At 36.2% G+C, this 15,804-nt stretch overlaps 1 protein-coding gene across 1 annotated transcript; it reads right to left on the bottom strand.

The window, feature by feature from the left end:
- Positions 1 to 708: 708 nt before the first annotated feature.
- LOC139894693 (NADP-dependent malic enzyme, chloroplastic-like) lies at positions 709 to 8,860 on the bottom strand. Its single transcript, XM_071878105.1, has 20 exons — positions 8,707 to 8,860; positions 8,165 to 8,445; positions 7,181 to 7,301; positions 6,682 to 6,756; positions 6,367 to 6,518; positions 6,173 to 6,278; positions 5,811 to 5,876; positions 4,367 to 4,462; positions 4,207 to 4,278; positions 4,046 to 4,129; positions 3,508 to 3,606; positions 3,358 to 3,405; positions 3,183 to 3,236; positions 2,978 to 3,076; positions 2,651 to 2,740; positions 2,477 to 2,554; positions 2,228 to 2,302; positions 2,038 to 2,128; positions 1,392 to 1,520; positions 709 to 997 (listed from the first exon to the last, which is right to left on the bottom strand). The coding sequence occupies exons 1-20, from the start codon at positions 8,734 to 8,736 to the stop codon at positions 909 to 911; spliced, it is 1,935 nt and encodes a 644-aa protein (XP_071734206.1). The 5' UTR covers positions 8,737 to 8,860; the 3' UTR covers positions 709 to 908.
- Positions 8,861 to 15,804: the final 6,944 nt, after the last annotated feature.

Here is a 15,804-nt window from a genome sequence, read left to right as displayed (position 1 = left end):
CTATTTTATATTACACTTCAGTTAATGTTGAAGTAGTTTGAACTAAAACGGAACAATTGATGTTGATTACAGCCACAGGTACATCTGCAAATTCTACAACAATACTCTTTGTTGTATATTTTTTCCCCAAACACAAATTAAATTTTGAATAGATCACAAAATATAAATGTGTTACAATTGAGTAATCCTTACCTTTGATTGAAAGATTTTACGATGTTTGTTATAACAGTTAACCTAGACCCTACTCTCTTGATGTTTATTTAGTTTCATAGGTAATTAGTATAGTATGAAGGTTGATTAGATAAATTTCCCCTGCATATACCAAAAAACAAGTTAATCGAAATGAACATATGAGTGAAGTGTTAACCCATTCAATCTACTTTGGTGCATTAGGAGAAGTGATTTTTATACGTAGAACCTGCGCCTTTCACCATGTACGCGCTGTTTGCACCGTATGTGTAACCATCAATTTAGTTTTAGCTACGTGTTACTCAACTAACTACCACGAAGTACGAACTGAAATTTAACTCAATTAAACATGTTTTTTGGAAAATTCGTAGCAACTGTTTGACGCAGAGAAAAAAAGAGTCGCATACTCGCATAATCGCATTACTACCATTCACTCTCATGTAACTACCATTCACACTCATGTATTGTCATGAAAATGATAAAATAACAGAAGAGTTGCATTTTAATATAACAAACAAATTGCATCACCAAAACTAAAAATCAATCACTGAGATCTCACACTTATAATGGTCAAAACACAGATGTATGCCTAATGATACAACATGCACAGATGTATGCCTAATGATACAACATGCATCTAACATACCAAAATAACCCTCTAAATCAATTGCTCTACCAGAATCAGATTCAGAGCGGAATATTCATTTTATTCATTATATCTAACGGTAGTTGCGATATTTGGGGCTGTACATGCAGCTCTCAGCATATGCAACAAGATTTTCGGGATGGGGAAGACGAGTTGCCAAACCTACAGAACCCAAAAAGGTAATGAAAATGTAAGCCTTGTGATTTAGCACAAGCCATTGTAGGTTTAAACTAAATAACGGCGATGTTAAAATTCAAACTGGACCACATCAAAAACAAACCAGAAAAAATATAAAATAAGAGATGGATACTGATACTGAATTCGGACCAGCCTATACCGTTTCAGTACTGGTTCTGGTTTAATTCTAGGTCGGTTCCAGTTCCAGACCTAACTGAGAACTGGTTTTTGAAATACTATAGAACCAAAATCCGGTTTGATAGAATGTCCCAAGCCAGTAGCCGAACCAGACATAGCTGAATCTGGACTGATCCTGGTTCTGGTGCTGACTCGGGTTTTTTGGTTTTGTCAAGTACACAATGATGGAAAGAGATCTTACCAAGTTCATATACTTTGGCCGCCACCTTGGCTGCAATATGAGCAGAAATCTTGCGGATGTTAGTGAACGGTGGGTAAATTAGCCCATTGTCAAAATGCTCCTGAGTAACCTGTTCAGCCAGTGCCTCGGCTATTTCATATAACAAAAATTAAGTAATTATTAAATTAAATTCCAATATGATAAAGTAACAATTACTAAACCACGCATACAAGTTATCTTACCAAGACAAATGTCATCAGATATAGCAAATTGAGGGGGTCTGGGGGATTGAATAATGGGTCAAATATGGGTTTGGGTCAAACTGTTGATATTTAAACACTGGAGATAGCTGGGTTTATCTACCAAAATTTTTTTTCATCAATGTTATGAAAAATCGATGTATTGAAAGAAATGTCAAAACTATTATATATGATAATTATTCAATTTATTCTTCTAAAAAAAGATTAAGAAAAATGTAACAATCTTAAATAAGCTTTGGACGGCATTCTACCCAATCTTTACTGCCAATTTTATCTAGTTTAGCTGCTTGACACTTCAGCAACATAATAAGATTCATATTTAGTGGATAGGTTAAAATTAACATGTCATAATATGTCATTAATCAGTTGGTGCATCAGTTCAGTTAGCACCGAAACTGTCAACTTACAGGCTGCTAAAAGCATGTCATCATGAACACGGATTGCACCAGAAATTATCAAACCCAGACCAAAACCAGGGAAGATGTAGGCATTGTTGGACTGAAATGAAGAACAGAAAAAAATAATCAAATCTTTGTAAAATTTTTTAAGAAAATTATAGAGCTTATGTATCAATTTATAGGTTCAAGAAACCGAGACCTGGCCGGAGACATAGACCTTTCCATTGTATTCAACAGGTGCAAATGGACTTCCACTGGCAAATATGGCACGACCCTGTAATAGACACAATAGATACAAGAAAATGTAATGTTTATCACCCTGAGTTCAACTGACAATAAAGAGGCAGACATACAACATATCATGTTTCACACACACAGTTAAAGAGGTGTTTAGTTTGTGCAGGCTATGTACAATGTAGATAGAACATTAGAAGGATAGTAATTATACCTCACTCCAGGTATAAGCTTGCTCAGCTGTACATTCTGATTGTGAAGTCGGGTTGGAAAGAGCCAGAATAATAGGTTTCTGCAAAAGCCACTTGGTCATCGAGCATTCTCTTTCTTATTGTTCTTGAGGCAGTCAATTTAATTAAATGTTCATGTTGATGTACGAGTAAGTTACCTCATTGAAAGACGACATAGCTTCAACAACCTCTTTAGTAAATGTTTGCCCTGCCCCTGATGATCCAATCAACACCGTTGGCCTGATTGTCTGGTTACACAAGAAAAGAGAAATTAACATGAAACCAGACCACCATCCCCCCCCTTTTTTTTTAATAAAAACGTGAAAATTGTAGGCAAATCACCTTGAACCGACCCTCTAAATTTGCCACACACACAAACGCACGCACGCGCACGCGCGCGCACACAGAGAGAGAGAGAGAGAGAGAGAGAGAGAGAGAGAGAGAGAGAGAGAGAGGGAGAGAGAGAGAGAGAGAGAGAGCTAGACCTTGACAGCATCCAAAAAATTCTCAACGGGTTCATGATCATGGGCCCATGGCTTCTTGAAATGTTGAAGTGAATCTAAGCGAGATCTAACGATCAACCCCTACATAATTATAATTATGTAACCAAAAGAAAAGCTATTATTGGTCATGCGAGGAAATAATACTAATAATAAGAAATAAATGATGCAGTCATTTCATATTTATTACCTTTGAATCCACAAGCCAAACCTTTTTGCGGGTCTCCTCCAATGGAACATTGGTCTGCATAATAATTGTAATATACGATCCATTATATAACCTCTCCATTAATATTCTACCTTCTTACTTTGGTATCAGTGTGCCCTTTTGTGAGCCGTAGGTTACAATATAAGAGTTTTCTAACCTGTTTTGAAATTTCAAGAGCTATGAGTTCAGCAATCCCTGTACCAGCCTGCATTGTAAATTAGCCAAAATTAAGAGACAGTGGAAAAAATAGGAAACAAGTAGAATGAAGTGGCAAAAGAAAATTTGTTATAAAAGAAGCATGGCTGACCTCTCCAGCTCCAAGGAAAAGAAACTTATGATCTGCCAAGGATCCACCAACTAAATTTAGTGCAGAAATAAGCCCTGCAAGCACCACTGACGCCGTACCCTAAAACAAAATGAAAATGATTGTATCTTAAACATATGAAAAGCATGTATATATGAGTACAAGTACCAACTTTAGTCCATTTATTTATGTTATGAACGGGTTGGTTCGGGTTATATTTAGCTCTTCAGTGTTAAGCAAAACAATTAGCTAAAAAGTAAATGGGTCAATTGGATTGGAAGTCGACCAAAGTGTGTAACTCTTTATCCATAAGGCCTCCTTATTCTCTTTGATAAAACGATCCAGATTTTTCTTTAATATATGTTTTTATATTTTGTAAACGCTTACAAATAGAAAAAAAAATATAAGAAAAAATATTTCAGAATTTAAGGTCAACGGATCCAGCTCATTCAGCCCATACCACTACCCATTACCCAACCTACCAGATAGCCCCGTTACTCCACCACTAAATTTATTAAATATCAATACTTTATTTATATACCTGTATATCGTCGTTAAAAACAAGGTGGGTGGTTCTATACTTTTCAAGTAGATCAAAGGCGTTGTGGTTTGCAAAGTCTTCAAACTGCAAAGAGAAGATAAACAGAGGTTAAGAATACCATCTCTCATATGTGATAATGAACCACGAGGGACATTTCTAACCTGAATAAGGACTTTTTCCCCATAATTCTGCTTGATAGCAGACATGAATTCACTCATAAGTTCGGCATATTCCTGAAATTTTTAGAAACATAACTGACTTGGTACACAGCTTATTCCAAAAAAAAAAAAATTAATGTTAAGACTCAGAAAGCTAGTTAACCTGTCCACTCGCCCTCCTTTGCCTTAGACCGATGTAGAATTCATCGTTCAACATCTTCTCATTGTTGGTGCCCACATCAATAGTTATTGGTAAGCACTGCAGATATATAAGATATTATTACAATTTGTTACACTATTGCAAAAATATAAACAACAACAACAACAACAACAAAACCCAATACCACATAAGTGGTGTATGGGGAGGTGAGATGTAGACAATCCTTCCCCTATCCGAGAATAGGGACAAGTCATTTCTCTACCCAGAGTGAAAACACTCTCAAAAGTAGAGAAAGTCATCCCTCTATTCGACGGATAGAGAGATTGCTTCCGAGTGGACCTCCGGCCAATAAGTAGGAAAAAAATTTTAAAAAATAAAATAAATTTGAGACGCCATGAAAATGGTAAAATCAAATTTCCATGGGTTTAAAATCCTGCCTGAAATTTACTTTAAGCTCTAAGAGTCAGTCAAGTCGCCAATAAATCGACGCTTGCTGTCGACTCAAAAACTAGAGCCGTATATTGCAAAAATATAAGAAAAGCTGAAAAGGGATAAAAAAAAGAGGTGGCCATTTCGACCCATTGACTTATGAAAGGGTCAATTTAGGTTCTGCTTTATATTTTAAGGTGAAAAGAAATAAAAGTTGAGAAAAATTAGATGGGTAAAAGGTTAACGGATCGAAGAATAGTATATGTGTGTGTATGTATTTAATGCATAAAACCCCCTATTTCATTTCATTCAAAGAATAAAATTATTGTAAAACAGAAAGGAAATATGTAATCATATCTGAGATAATAATTATTAATGAAAAATTTTAACTTTGTGAGGGCACCCGTTCTGGGCCATTACCAAACCCATCCAATTTGCCACCTTAATTTTAACTGAAAAATAATAACAGGAAGTTCAAAGATCTTGGTCATTTCAGATTGTCTAGGTAAGTCCCGCCTTCCAAATTTAGATTCTTGTGCAAGCATACATTTGCCATATTATATCGGGACCGTTTCCGACCCTTTCACTAGCCACCCCAAGTACCACTGGGCTAATTTGGTATGGTTACTTTTTCCAAAAAATGATTTGGTCAAAGCATTTAAGAACGTAGTAGCTAGCATTGAGGTTTAAGCTAAGGACTATCAAACAAAATAAAGTCGTGTGTAACATAAGGCTAATAATAGTCAGTGGCGAGCCCAAGTGTATAGCCATGGGGTCCTATGACCCCACATGTGTAAATTTTTTTTTTTAATAATCTATTCTCCAATTTATATAGGACACCACTAAATTTAAGTATAGGACCCCATATATATTCAGGATTTATAGATTTTTAAAGGTAAATGACCACTAAAATACCCTTGAAATATAATTTGTATTGGGAAAAAAATTCGGGACCCCATTGGGTTTTGATCCTAGATTCGCCACAGATAATAGTCCCATAAACATTCAATATACTTACAGCAGAAGGACGAATTCCTCCAAGCGCTGTGTAGAGAGAGAGCTTTCCAACGGGTATACCCATTCCCTGTTAAGTGCATGTAAGAATAAGATTTGTAAATAAATCACCAATAAGATTGGTTCATCTTGAATTAACATGCTTATTATTACACTAATGAGCAAAGATAAACAGTACAAGCATATCACTGTCACAAAACCACAAGGCTAATTATACAATCGTATCAACTGGTTACAGTTCTAGCACAAAGAGCTAGCTAGAGAAAAGAGGTGCTATATCAAACCATTATCCAACCCACAACCTTGCAAGACACAAAGTCTAAGAAGCATATATAAACAACAAACTATTATGAAGAAACCATTTACCTGGCAGCCCAGGTCTCCGAGGCCCAAGATTCTTTCACCATCTGTGACAACAATAACTTGAATTTTTTTCTGGGGCCAATTCTTCAAAATCTCAAGGATCTTCCCCCTATGAATACAATTATTAGCTCATTGAATCAATAAAAGATTAAAGAGTGTCCATAAACGGATAAAAAACAATGGTGATGGAAACTTGCTTGTCTTTTAAACTAATAAATAGACCCTGTGGGTGCTTAAAAATGCTCCCATATTTTTGGCAAGCTTCACCGACAGTTGGAGTATATACAATTGGGAGAAGCTCCTCAACGTTTTCAATAAGTAGCTTGTAGAAAAGCCTTTCATTTCTCTCCTGCGGACCAGCATCATAGTTACATACACAATTAGAGCAGATAAGAAAGCAAAGCAATTATTTACAAAAAGGTGCAAAAACCCTTGACATACCAAGGGGATATCAATAAAACCTATATGAGATATTCATTCATATACAGAAATGAATAATTTGCAAGATTTACCTGAAGATCCATCATAGCTTGGTACTGTTGCAGAGGTATTTGATATTGGCGGATATTATGCATCATCTTTTTTACCTGTTTATCAGCATTTTGAAGATAAATCTTCTGAATATATTGGCATATTCAACTAGAAGAGACAAAATGGATATGACGCGCAGGTTCGGTAATGGGTCAAAACGGATGACTTGACCTTTAGTGGGCATCCAGTTGGTTTGTTTCAGCCAAAACACTTGTTCGATTTATTTATTATAAGAAAAGAAGGGTAGTGTGACAAATAGAGTTACAAAAACCTTATCGACACAAAATAAGCTACTAATTTCAGTAAAACAATTTAGAAGGTTGTATGCATTTTAAACACTCTATGGGCCACTATAAACCCATTTGGGCTATTTCCTTTTCACTAATAACTTGAGCCACAATTTGACCCGTTAAAGATCAGACATCACATGTAGATGGGTCAAAAGTGGATGATAAGACAAAGGCAAACAAATTTAATTACCTGGAGATCGTGATTGACAACAACCGGAGGAAGAAGACCACGTAAATAATGGGCATCTCTTTCTTTCTCAGTAAATGCCAGACCTTTGTTGTGGTGTGGGTCTCGCAACAATGAATAGCCACTACATAAAAGAGATAATGTTACCCATCACTTATGGATTTAACTATATGACAAAATACCATTTTGACATCTTTGGCACGCTCAATATCAAAACTATCAATATTTCGAACAACAACAAATTGACTACAAGAAAAGCTCTCAATATGCCATATACCATTATTTGGAATTTTGGAATCTTCATAATTTAGGAGAGTCAAATAATAAAAATCTGGCCTATCCCCTACAGTTTTTTTTTTTTTTTTTATTCAAATAAACGGTCCTGCCTTGTTTTCTCAACTTCCTAAATAAAGATTGTGTTGTCTATACTCTATAGTAGCCTAACATGAAGCCCCTTTGTTCCTATCGAATGTTTTACAATTACAATTAATTTAATACAAAAACACATAAATTAAAGAGTCCACCTACCCACCAACCAACCCACATAAAGAAGTAGTAATCCACTTGCAAATTTTGCCACGAGCGATATTTCTCTAGATTATACAAAGAAATATTACAAACATACACAACCTCCTTTTCTTATCTGTTAAACAACCTTTTGGGTAAAAAGTTGATAAGAAATATGCAAAGAATCGTTCACCATTAACAAACTTAAACCTAATTATTATTAGTTCTACTCCTAAAAATAGAACCCATATTTAAACCAAAATCTACTTTTTCATCTGTATTTTAATGCATTATTACACATCACCACACAACTAAATACATACATATATATACATATACATAAAATAATATTATAATATACATATACATAAATAATATTATTAATATACATAAATAAATAAAATAGAATAAATTATTTGAAGTACAAAAAATGAATAAACAAATATATAGAGCATAGATATCATCGAGACGAGTTGTTACCTAGCAACCGAAACAGACCAAGGAGTAATAAAATGCTCCTCGGTGGCACTATCTTCACCGTACACATCTTCAACACCACCACCAACACCCGTACTCCTTTTATTACTATCAATTTCAGTAGCTTCAACAGCTACCGGAGCATTCATTTCCTTAACAGCACTATCCACCGAAACATCGATATTTCGATTACTTGAGTTCATCATAGCAACCACCGTGCTCCGCCTCACCGGTAACCTAATCGACTGCGATTGCGTCCTCGATTTACCGTAAATTGAATTCCTCTACAAAATCAAATCAATAACAATCACAACTTATCATCAATCAATTCGTAACGAATTATAAGAAAAAAGTTGATCTGAACATCGGAGCTGTGAACGTTAAAACATTTTAAGATATCAGTACAGAATAACAGAAATTTGTATATGCACATATATAATCGATGCAACCGAAAAATGTTGATCTGAAAATTGAAGCTAATAACGTTGAAATTAAAAGGTAAGAATGAATATAAATTAAAACTGAAACGTGAATTGAAAAATTACCACAAAAGAGGAAGAATTTAGGGACATCATGGCGAGAGAGGTGAGTGAATTAGGGGAAATTATTTATGAATGTATAAATGATAATCTTCTGTATATGTATATATATAGATATATAGATTTGTTGAATGAATGAATGAATGGAACAATGAATGTATGGGGGTGTGTGAGAGTGTTGAAGGGTTTTTTGTAAGTGCCAAGTTGAAGTTGTCAAAAAATTTGGGGCAACTTATGATTCTCCGCACCTTCCCCTTCCTTCAAATAGCTAGCTAGCTAGCTACCTTGATTTTGATTGTATATTGATTTTTTTTTTTTTTTATATGTTTTTATATTTTATATATAATATAATATAAATCATTTTACATTATTAATTACTCCGTATGAAATAACGTAATTTTGCGTAAATTAAGAATTTTTAATCATAAACATTAAATTAAAGTGTAAGCGAAGGAGTCTTTCACGGTTAGAACCACTTTTGTAAAAAACCTGATTACTCTCCGATTAATCTATGATTGCTCATTTTAAAGAGTAGTCCGTTCCGACTTCTCAAAATCTGTTTAATTAATCGGTCAATGCCGATTGATGGATTAAAATCGAATTTGTTATCAAAGTCAGCTAAAGTTAAAATTAGTCAACATTTTAACGTGAATTTATAGAACTTTAGAGTTTTTAAACAAAATAAACAACTATAAAAAAATTATGTTAAAGTTTATGTTTATATTTATAGTTTTCCTATATAATTACACATATAATTTTTAAAAGTTAATAATTAAATGTATACAACACAATCCAATTAATCCCCGAATTTTCGATTAATCCTTCTAAAACCCCGACCGATTAACCCCCGAATAGCGAATTTTTCAACCTTGATTAGAACATAAGGCCATTGAACATATATTGAAAGTTTAAAGGGTTCCAAAAATTTTATAAATATTTTTTATATATACTTCTTTTGCTATCAGTCTAAGTTGATAAGGGAATGCTTCCCCCAACCATTAAAGGAAAGGCTCGACGAAGGGAGGGAGATGCGGCAGGGGAAGGAAGAGGCTTTCGGAGATCGATATTTTCTTGACTCCTTTTCAATAGAAAAGAATAGCCAAATTAACCCAGCTGGCTGGTCAATCTCAGAAAGAAGATGGGCCGACAAACCGGAGACGTACGACCACGGTCTCGACATAAATTACAGTTATTATTATTTTTATTTTTTTGAGAAAATTACCCGTAGCTAAGAGTTTTTTTGTTTAACACATCTCGAAAACAATGACCAATTGTTTTATTGTTCATAATAATAACTTATTAGTTGTATTACCTTTTTATATAAATAAAAAAAAATTAACGTTTATATTGACTCGTTTTTATTTATATATCTAATATTGACTAACAAAATAATGAAACGGTCACATGTTTAGGTGAGTAAATATATAACTCGATAAGAGATGATCCATGTATGTGTTATGAGAAATTGATACGCTTCATACATTAATATTAATAACTACAATTAAAATATCAACATTTTGTCTCTTTTCTAAATGAAATTTAAAAGATAATTGTATAAACAAAAAAGTATCTCTCCATTTCAAAAGTAAAAAAACCCCTAGATCTAAACACAAACCGCCGCCACCATTGCTCTCTTTTCCGACCACCGGCTTTTACGCCGGTGGTCCGGCTTGTCTTCTCCTCCATTCGCCTTCTTTTTTCTGTTTTTTCTTCATTCATTGTTTCGTGTTCGCCGGAGCTCTGCCTCCGTTTGGGTGCTTTGATTTAGGCCCAACCTTCCTTCTAACGCATCTGCTTGACTTATTGTTTCCTCCGTCGTGTCGGTGTCCTTTTCGGTTGAATCTTACTTTCAACGCTGTTGGATGCTGCGTTTTATTATCCTACGTTTGTGCTTGTTTACAACTTGGTCGTGATATTTTGCTTTGATGGGTTTTACTTACTTTCCAGCGGAGATGTCATATGCTATTATTTTGAGGTAAGTTCGTGGCTTAGTTTTTAAGTTTAGGCTCGTGGTTGTGGATTTCGTGGTTGTGATTTTCGTGATTGCGGATTGTGTCGGTTCGTGGTTGTCGTTTTGTGAATGTTGATGACCGATCCGATGAGCAAATTAGAGGAAAACAATGGCCAAAACATTCATGACACATGTGAATGTACATTATGAGAGGAGTATAGCCAACCACCAAATGCCGATATGAAGCTTATACATTCCAGCTCGCATTAACTCACAATTATTGACGATATACACATACTTTATACAACTCACAATTTATTTCCAATTAAAAAAAATTTGTGATTTAGTTTCGTGGTTTAGGTTCGTGATTGTGGGTATCGTGGTTTAGGTTCGTGATTGTGTGTGACAGCCCAGCACAGGTAACACGTTCCCCGTAGCATGATATTGTCCGCTTTGCCCGTAGGCGCACAGATTTTCTTGGCGACCAAACACGACGAGCACTTTCCCAGAAGGTCACCCATCCTGGTAGTGCTCACGCCTAAGCATGCTTAACTGTAGAGTTCTCATGGGATCTGCTGCGCTTGTGGTCCCAAAACGCGTTATGCTGGGAAAGGTCTCCACACCCATATAAGGCATGCTTCCTTCCCCTCTCCAACCGATGTGGGACGGATGTAACACGGATGTTACAATTCTCCCCCTAATGGGACACATCGTCCCCGCTGTGCACGTTGATCCGGGGCCTGGCTCTGATACCATATGTGACAGCCCAGCCCAGGTAACACGTTCCCCGTAAAATGATATTGTCCGCTTTGCCCGTAGGCGCACGGATTTTTCTTAACGACCAAACACGAAAAGCACTTTCCCATAATGTCATCCATCCTGGTAGTGCTCTCGCATGAGCACGCTTAACTGCAGAGTTCTCATGGGATCTGCTGCGCTTGTGGTCCCAAAATGTGTCATGCTAGGAAAGGTCTCCACATCCTTATAAGGCATGCTTCGTTCCCCTCTCCAAACGATGTGGGACGGATGTAACACGGATGTTACATTGTGGGTTTTGTGGTTGTGGATTTCGTGATTGCGGGTTGTGTTGGTTTCGTGATTGCGGGTTGTGTTGGTTTCGTGATTGCGGGTTAGTTGTTGTCGATTCGTGGTTACAGCAGGTTTTGTTTGTATGTTCGTTGTGAAGGTTCTTATGATTACAAGTGATTCGAGGTCCCCTTTTGATGGTTCAAGTGAGTGCATACCGTTTGGTTTAATTCGTGATTGGGAGTATATGTTTCTTCACGTGGTGGTCATTCCATTAACCATATTGACATATTATATTATCACCACTCGAATTGATTGTGTGAACGGATTTTTCGATTATATTTGTGGGTTTGGTGGTGTGGTTTTCGGGTCGTATCCAGTATGTTATGTTTTCATGCTTTCATTCAAGTACTTGCCTTGAAGTGGTCATGTGATATGTTTTGGTTATTGAGGTGGCTTCCTTTGATGATTGATCCTCCATGTGTTGTATCTATCTTATGTTTCGAGTGTATCTATCTTATGTTTAGATTAGTGTGTTAGAGTCAATTCGAGTTGAAGTCATTGCGGTGTAGGAGGTTTGGCAGAGGGTCATCGTGATATGTGATATTTTTGTACTTTCTAGCATCTTGCTAGTTTTTATTAATATAATAATTGCCTTTCAAAAAAAAATTGTACTAAAGTTTAAAAAAGGGTGAAATAACTGAGATTAAAAAATAAAAATAGAATGATTTAATAATAACAAATATATATAAAAAATAAAAATATAAAGATTTAATAATTTAGTTCGTACTATAGTAAACTTATCAACATGATGTAATCTGAATTAAGTATGTTTAGACATGTGTTAAACATTAGTAATAACAAATATATAATGATTGGAAATATATATATATATATATATATATATATATATATATATATATATATATATATATATATATATATATATATATATATAATGATTGTATTGTTACCTGTAATACTGCATATTACACCACAATTTATTTGATTACGTAATATATAATTATATATATATATAATTTAAAAATATATATTAGAAAGTGTAACATTGCTTTATAATTTTATTTTAAGGCTTGGAAAAAAAAAATCAAAAATGATTTTGAAAATTGATAGTACTATATCAGAAAATGTTGAAAATGAGATGTTTGATTTTTTATTTTTTTTTTATTTATTTTTTTTTTTTGAAAAGCAAGATGATATATATAGATATTAACAGAATACAAGTAAACGGCTATGACCAACAAAAATTGAGTCAAGCCATGAGTTCACGAATACATATATAGGGTGCAAAGTTTGCGACCCACTCGAACCTAACAATTAACTATCTCGATAGAAAGATGGATTAATAATCCAATTATGCCAATCCACACTAAGGCCTTTTATCCTAGTAGAGATCCATTCAAGAGACTTTACTTGGACATCATTAACCACGACCGGTGCAATACTTCCTCTGTCTTGAAAAATCTTCATATTCCGATTCCTCCATAAAGAGTACATACATGTCCAAACCACGGCTTGCCAAATTTTCAAACCGATTAGGGACATAGTATGGGACGAGTTGCCACGAAGGAGATCGGGCATAGAGTTAATGGAAGTAGTCGAACAATTCCACCACTTGAAAATACGAGACCAAACATCCTTAGAGAATTTGCAATCAAGGAGTACATGATACACCGATTTGAGACCATCATCACAAATTGGGCACCGAACACTATGAAGATCAATGCCACGTTTATCTAATTCGGTACGAACCTGTAGTCTTTTCCTCAACGCCCTCCATACAAAGATTTTGATCTTTTTTGGTACCAAATTGTTTCTCAACGTTTTTTGCAAGGGTTGATTTGTCGAGTTAACACCAAGTAGTTCTTTATCGATAAGATGAGATAGCCTTTTAACTGTGAAGATGCCGTCTAAAGCGAGGGACCATTTCCACGATGCAGGAGCATTAAAATCAAAAGCAATAGAAAACAGAAGATTAACAAGTTCGGTTAACTCAGTAGTGGTTCAACCAGTTGGGTTTCGCACCCAATTCCATTGAAAGATGCCTGTTGGAGCTGCTGCTGCACCTGCTGTAGCATTTCCTTGACCACAAGTATCCCTAGGTTATGAATCCGAAGCAAACAGGCTGGATAGAGAAGCAATCAGCCCACCAGAGTTTGGGCCTGGACTTGAAACGAGGCCTACTGGGCTGTTGTCACCACCACCTGCACAGTTTATGTTACCCGATAACACCAAATTGGGAGCTAGCACACGATCGCTGACCAACGCTTCTTTGTTGAGCTCGAGTCGATACAAATGCGGGAACAAATTCTTAAAACAATCCGACCCACACCAAATCTCATTCCAAAACGAAGTTGACCGTCCATCGCCAATAGTCTTTATGAAGGAGTTCTTGAACGGGATCTTTAGCTCTTCTAAGTGGTTACCTGCAAATATAATATTTCGCCACACGTCCGAGTACGGAGGATGAGGGAACCCATGAACCGAACCCAAGCCGCCGTCAATTCCATAAATATTTCGAATAATTTCGGTCCACAAACAATTGGTTTTGGTTTTAAACCTCCAACACCACTTGCCCAAAAGAGCAAGGTTTTTGCCTTTAAGGACCCGATATTCAACCCTCCCAACCCGTAAGGCAAACATGTGGTTTACCATTTAACCCATGAGATTTTTGAACCCGAAAGATCCCCATCCCCCAAAAGAAAGTACGTCTCACACTCTCAAGAAGATTTAGCACGCAAGTCGGGGCTCGAAAGAGCGCGAAGTAATAAAGAGGGAGACTATTAAGAACCGATTTTAACAAAACTAGCCTTCCACCAAAAGACAAAGTTCTCATCTTCCAATCCGAGAGCCTTTTTTTGAATTTATTAATAACCGGATCCCAATTACTTAGTTTTTTCATTTTAGCACCAATCGGAAGGCCAAGGTACATAAAAGGGAAGTTACCGGCTTGACAACCCATACGACTAGCCAAATTCAATACATCCACCGAGCTAACACCCACACCATAAATGCAACTCTTATGAAAGTTCAGCTTCAAACCCGAGGCCAATTCAAAACACTTGAGGATATTTATGAGGTTTCGGGCATTTATCCTAGACCACTCACCGAAGAACATAGTGTCATTGACATATTGTAAATGCCAGACGAGGATTTTATCATTACCAATTTCAACACCTCTGAATAATCCCCGGTTGATGGCGGCTTTGGTAAGAATGTTGAGACCTTCTGCGGCTAAGATAAATAGGAAGGGGGATAGCGGGTCCCCTTGACGGACACCACGGCTAATGGAGAATTCACGAGTAAGAGACCCATTAATAAGAACGGAGATACTTGCCGAACTCAAGCAAGCAAGGATCCATTTACGCCATTTTCACCCAAATCCCATACAATTCATTACCTCCATGAGAAAATCCCAATTCAAGCAATCAAATGCTTTTTCAAAGTCCACCTTAAAGATAAAACCTTTTTTGTTATTCGCTCTCATAAAATCAATTGACTCATTTGCAACAAGTACCCCGTCAAGAATATATCGTTCTTTCAAGAAAGCGCTTTGCTCCGAACCCACAAGAGAGGGAATTACTTTTTTAAGCCTATTCGAGAGAATCTTAGCCACAAGCTTATATAAGCTACCTATGAGGCGTATGGGTCAGTAGTAATTGAGCGTAATGGGATCACTTTTTTTTGGAACCAAGGTGATAAAGGAGGCGTTGCAACCCCTGGAGAACTCACCTTTTTCCCAAAACCACGAGATGGCGTTTACCACATCGACTTTGATTGTATCCCAAAATTTCTTGAAGAATCTAAGGTTGAAACCATCCGGGCCCGGAGCTTTCGAGCCACTACAATCATTAAGAGCTTTAATAATCTCCACTTCACTAACCGGCAACTAAAGGTCCGAGGCCTCCTTACAAGAAAGCGTAGGATATGTTAGTCCATCCAAACTAGGTCTAGAACCTGGTGGCTCCTTAAAGATGCCCTTAAAGTGATTAAATGCCGCTTCCTTAACCTTTATTGGGTCTTCACACCATTCCCCATTGATAGTCAAGCCCCTAATATTATTCTTATTGTAGCCTCTCTTGATTACCGAATGAAAATACTTTGAA

This window comes from Rutidosis leptorrhynchoides, chromosome 2, assembly GCF_046630445.1.
Source record: "Rutidosis leptorrhynchoides isolate AG116_Rl617_1_P2 chromosome 2, CSIRO_AGI_Rlap_v1, whole genome shotgun sequence".
Classification (NCBI taxonomy): Eukaryota; Viridiplantae; Streptophyta; class Magnoliopsida; order Asterales; family Asteraceae; genus Rutidosis; species Rutidosis leptorrhynchoides.
This window is presented reverse-complemented; position numbering and strand designations above follow the sequence as displayed.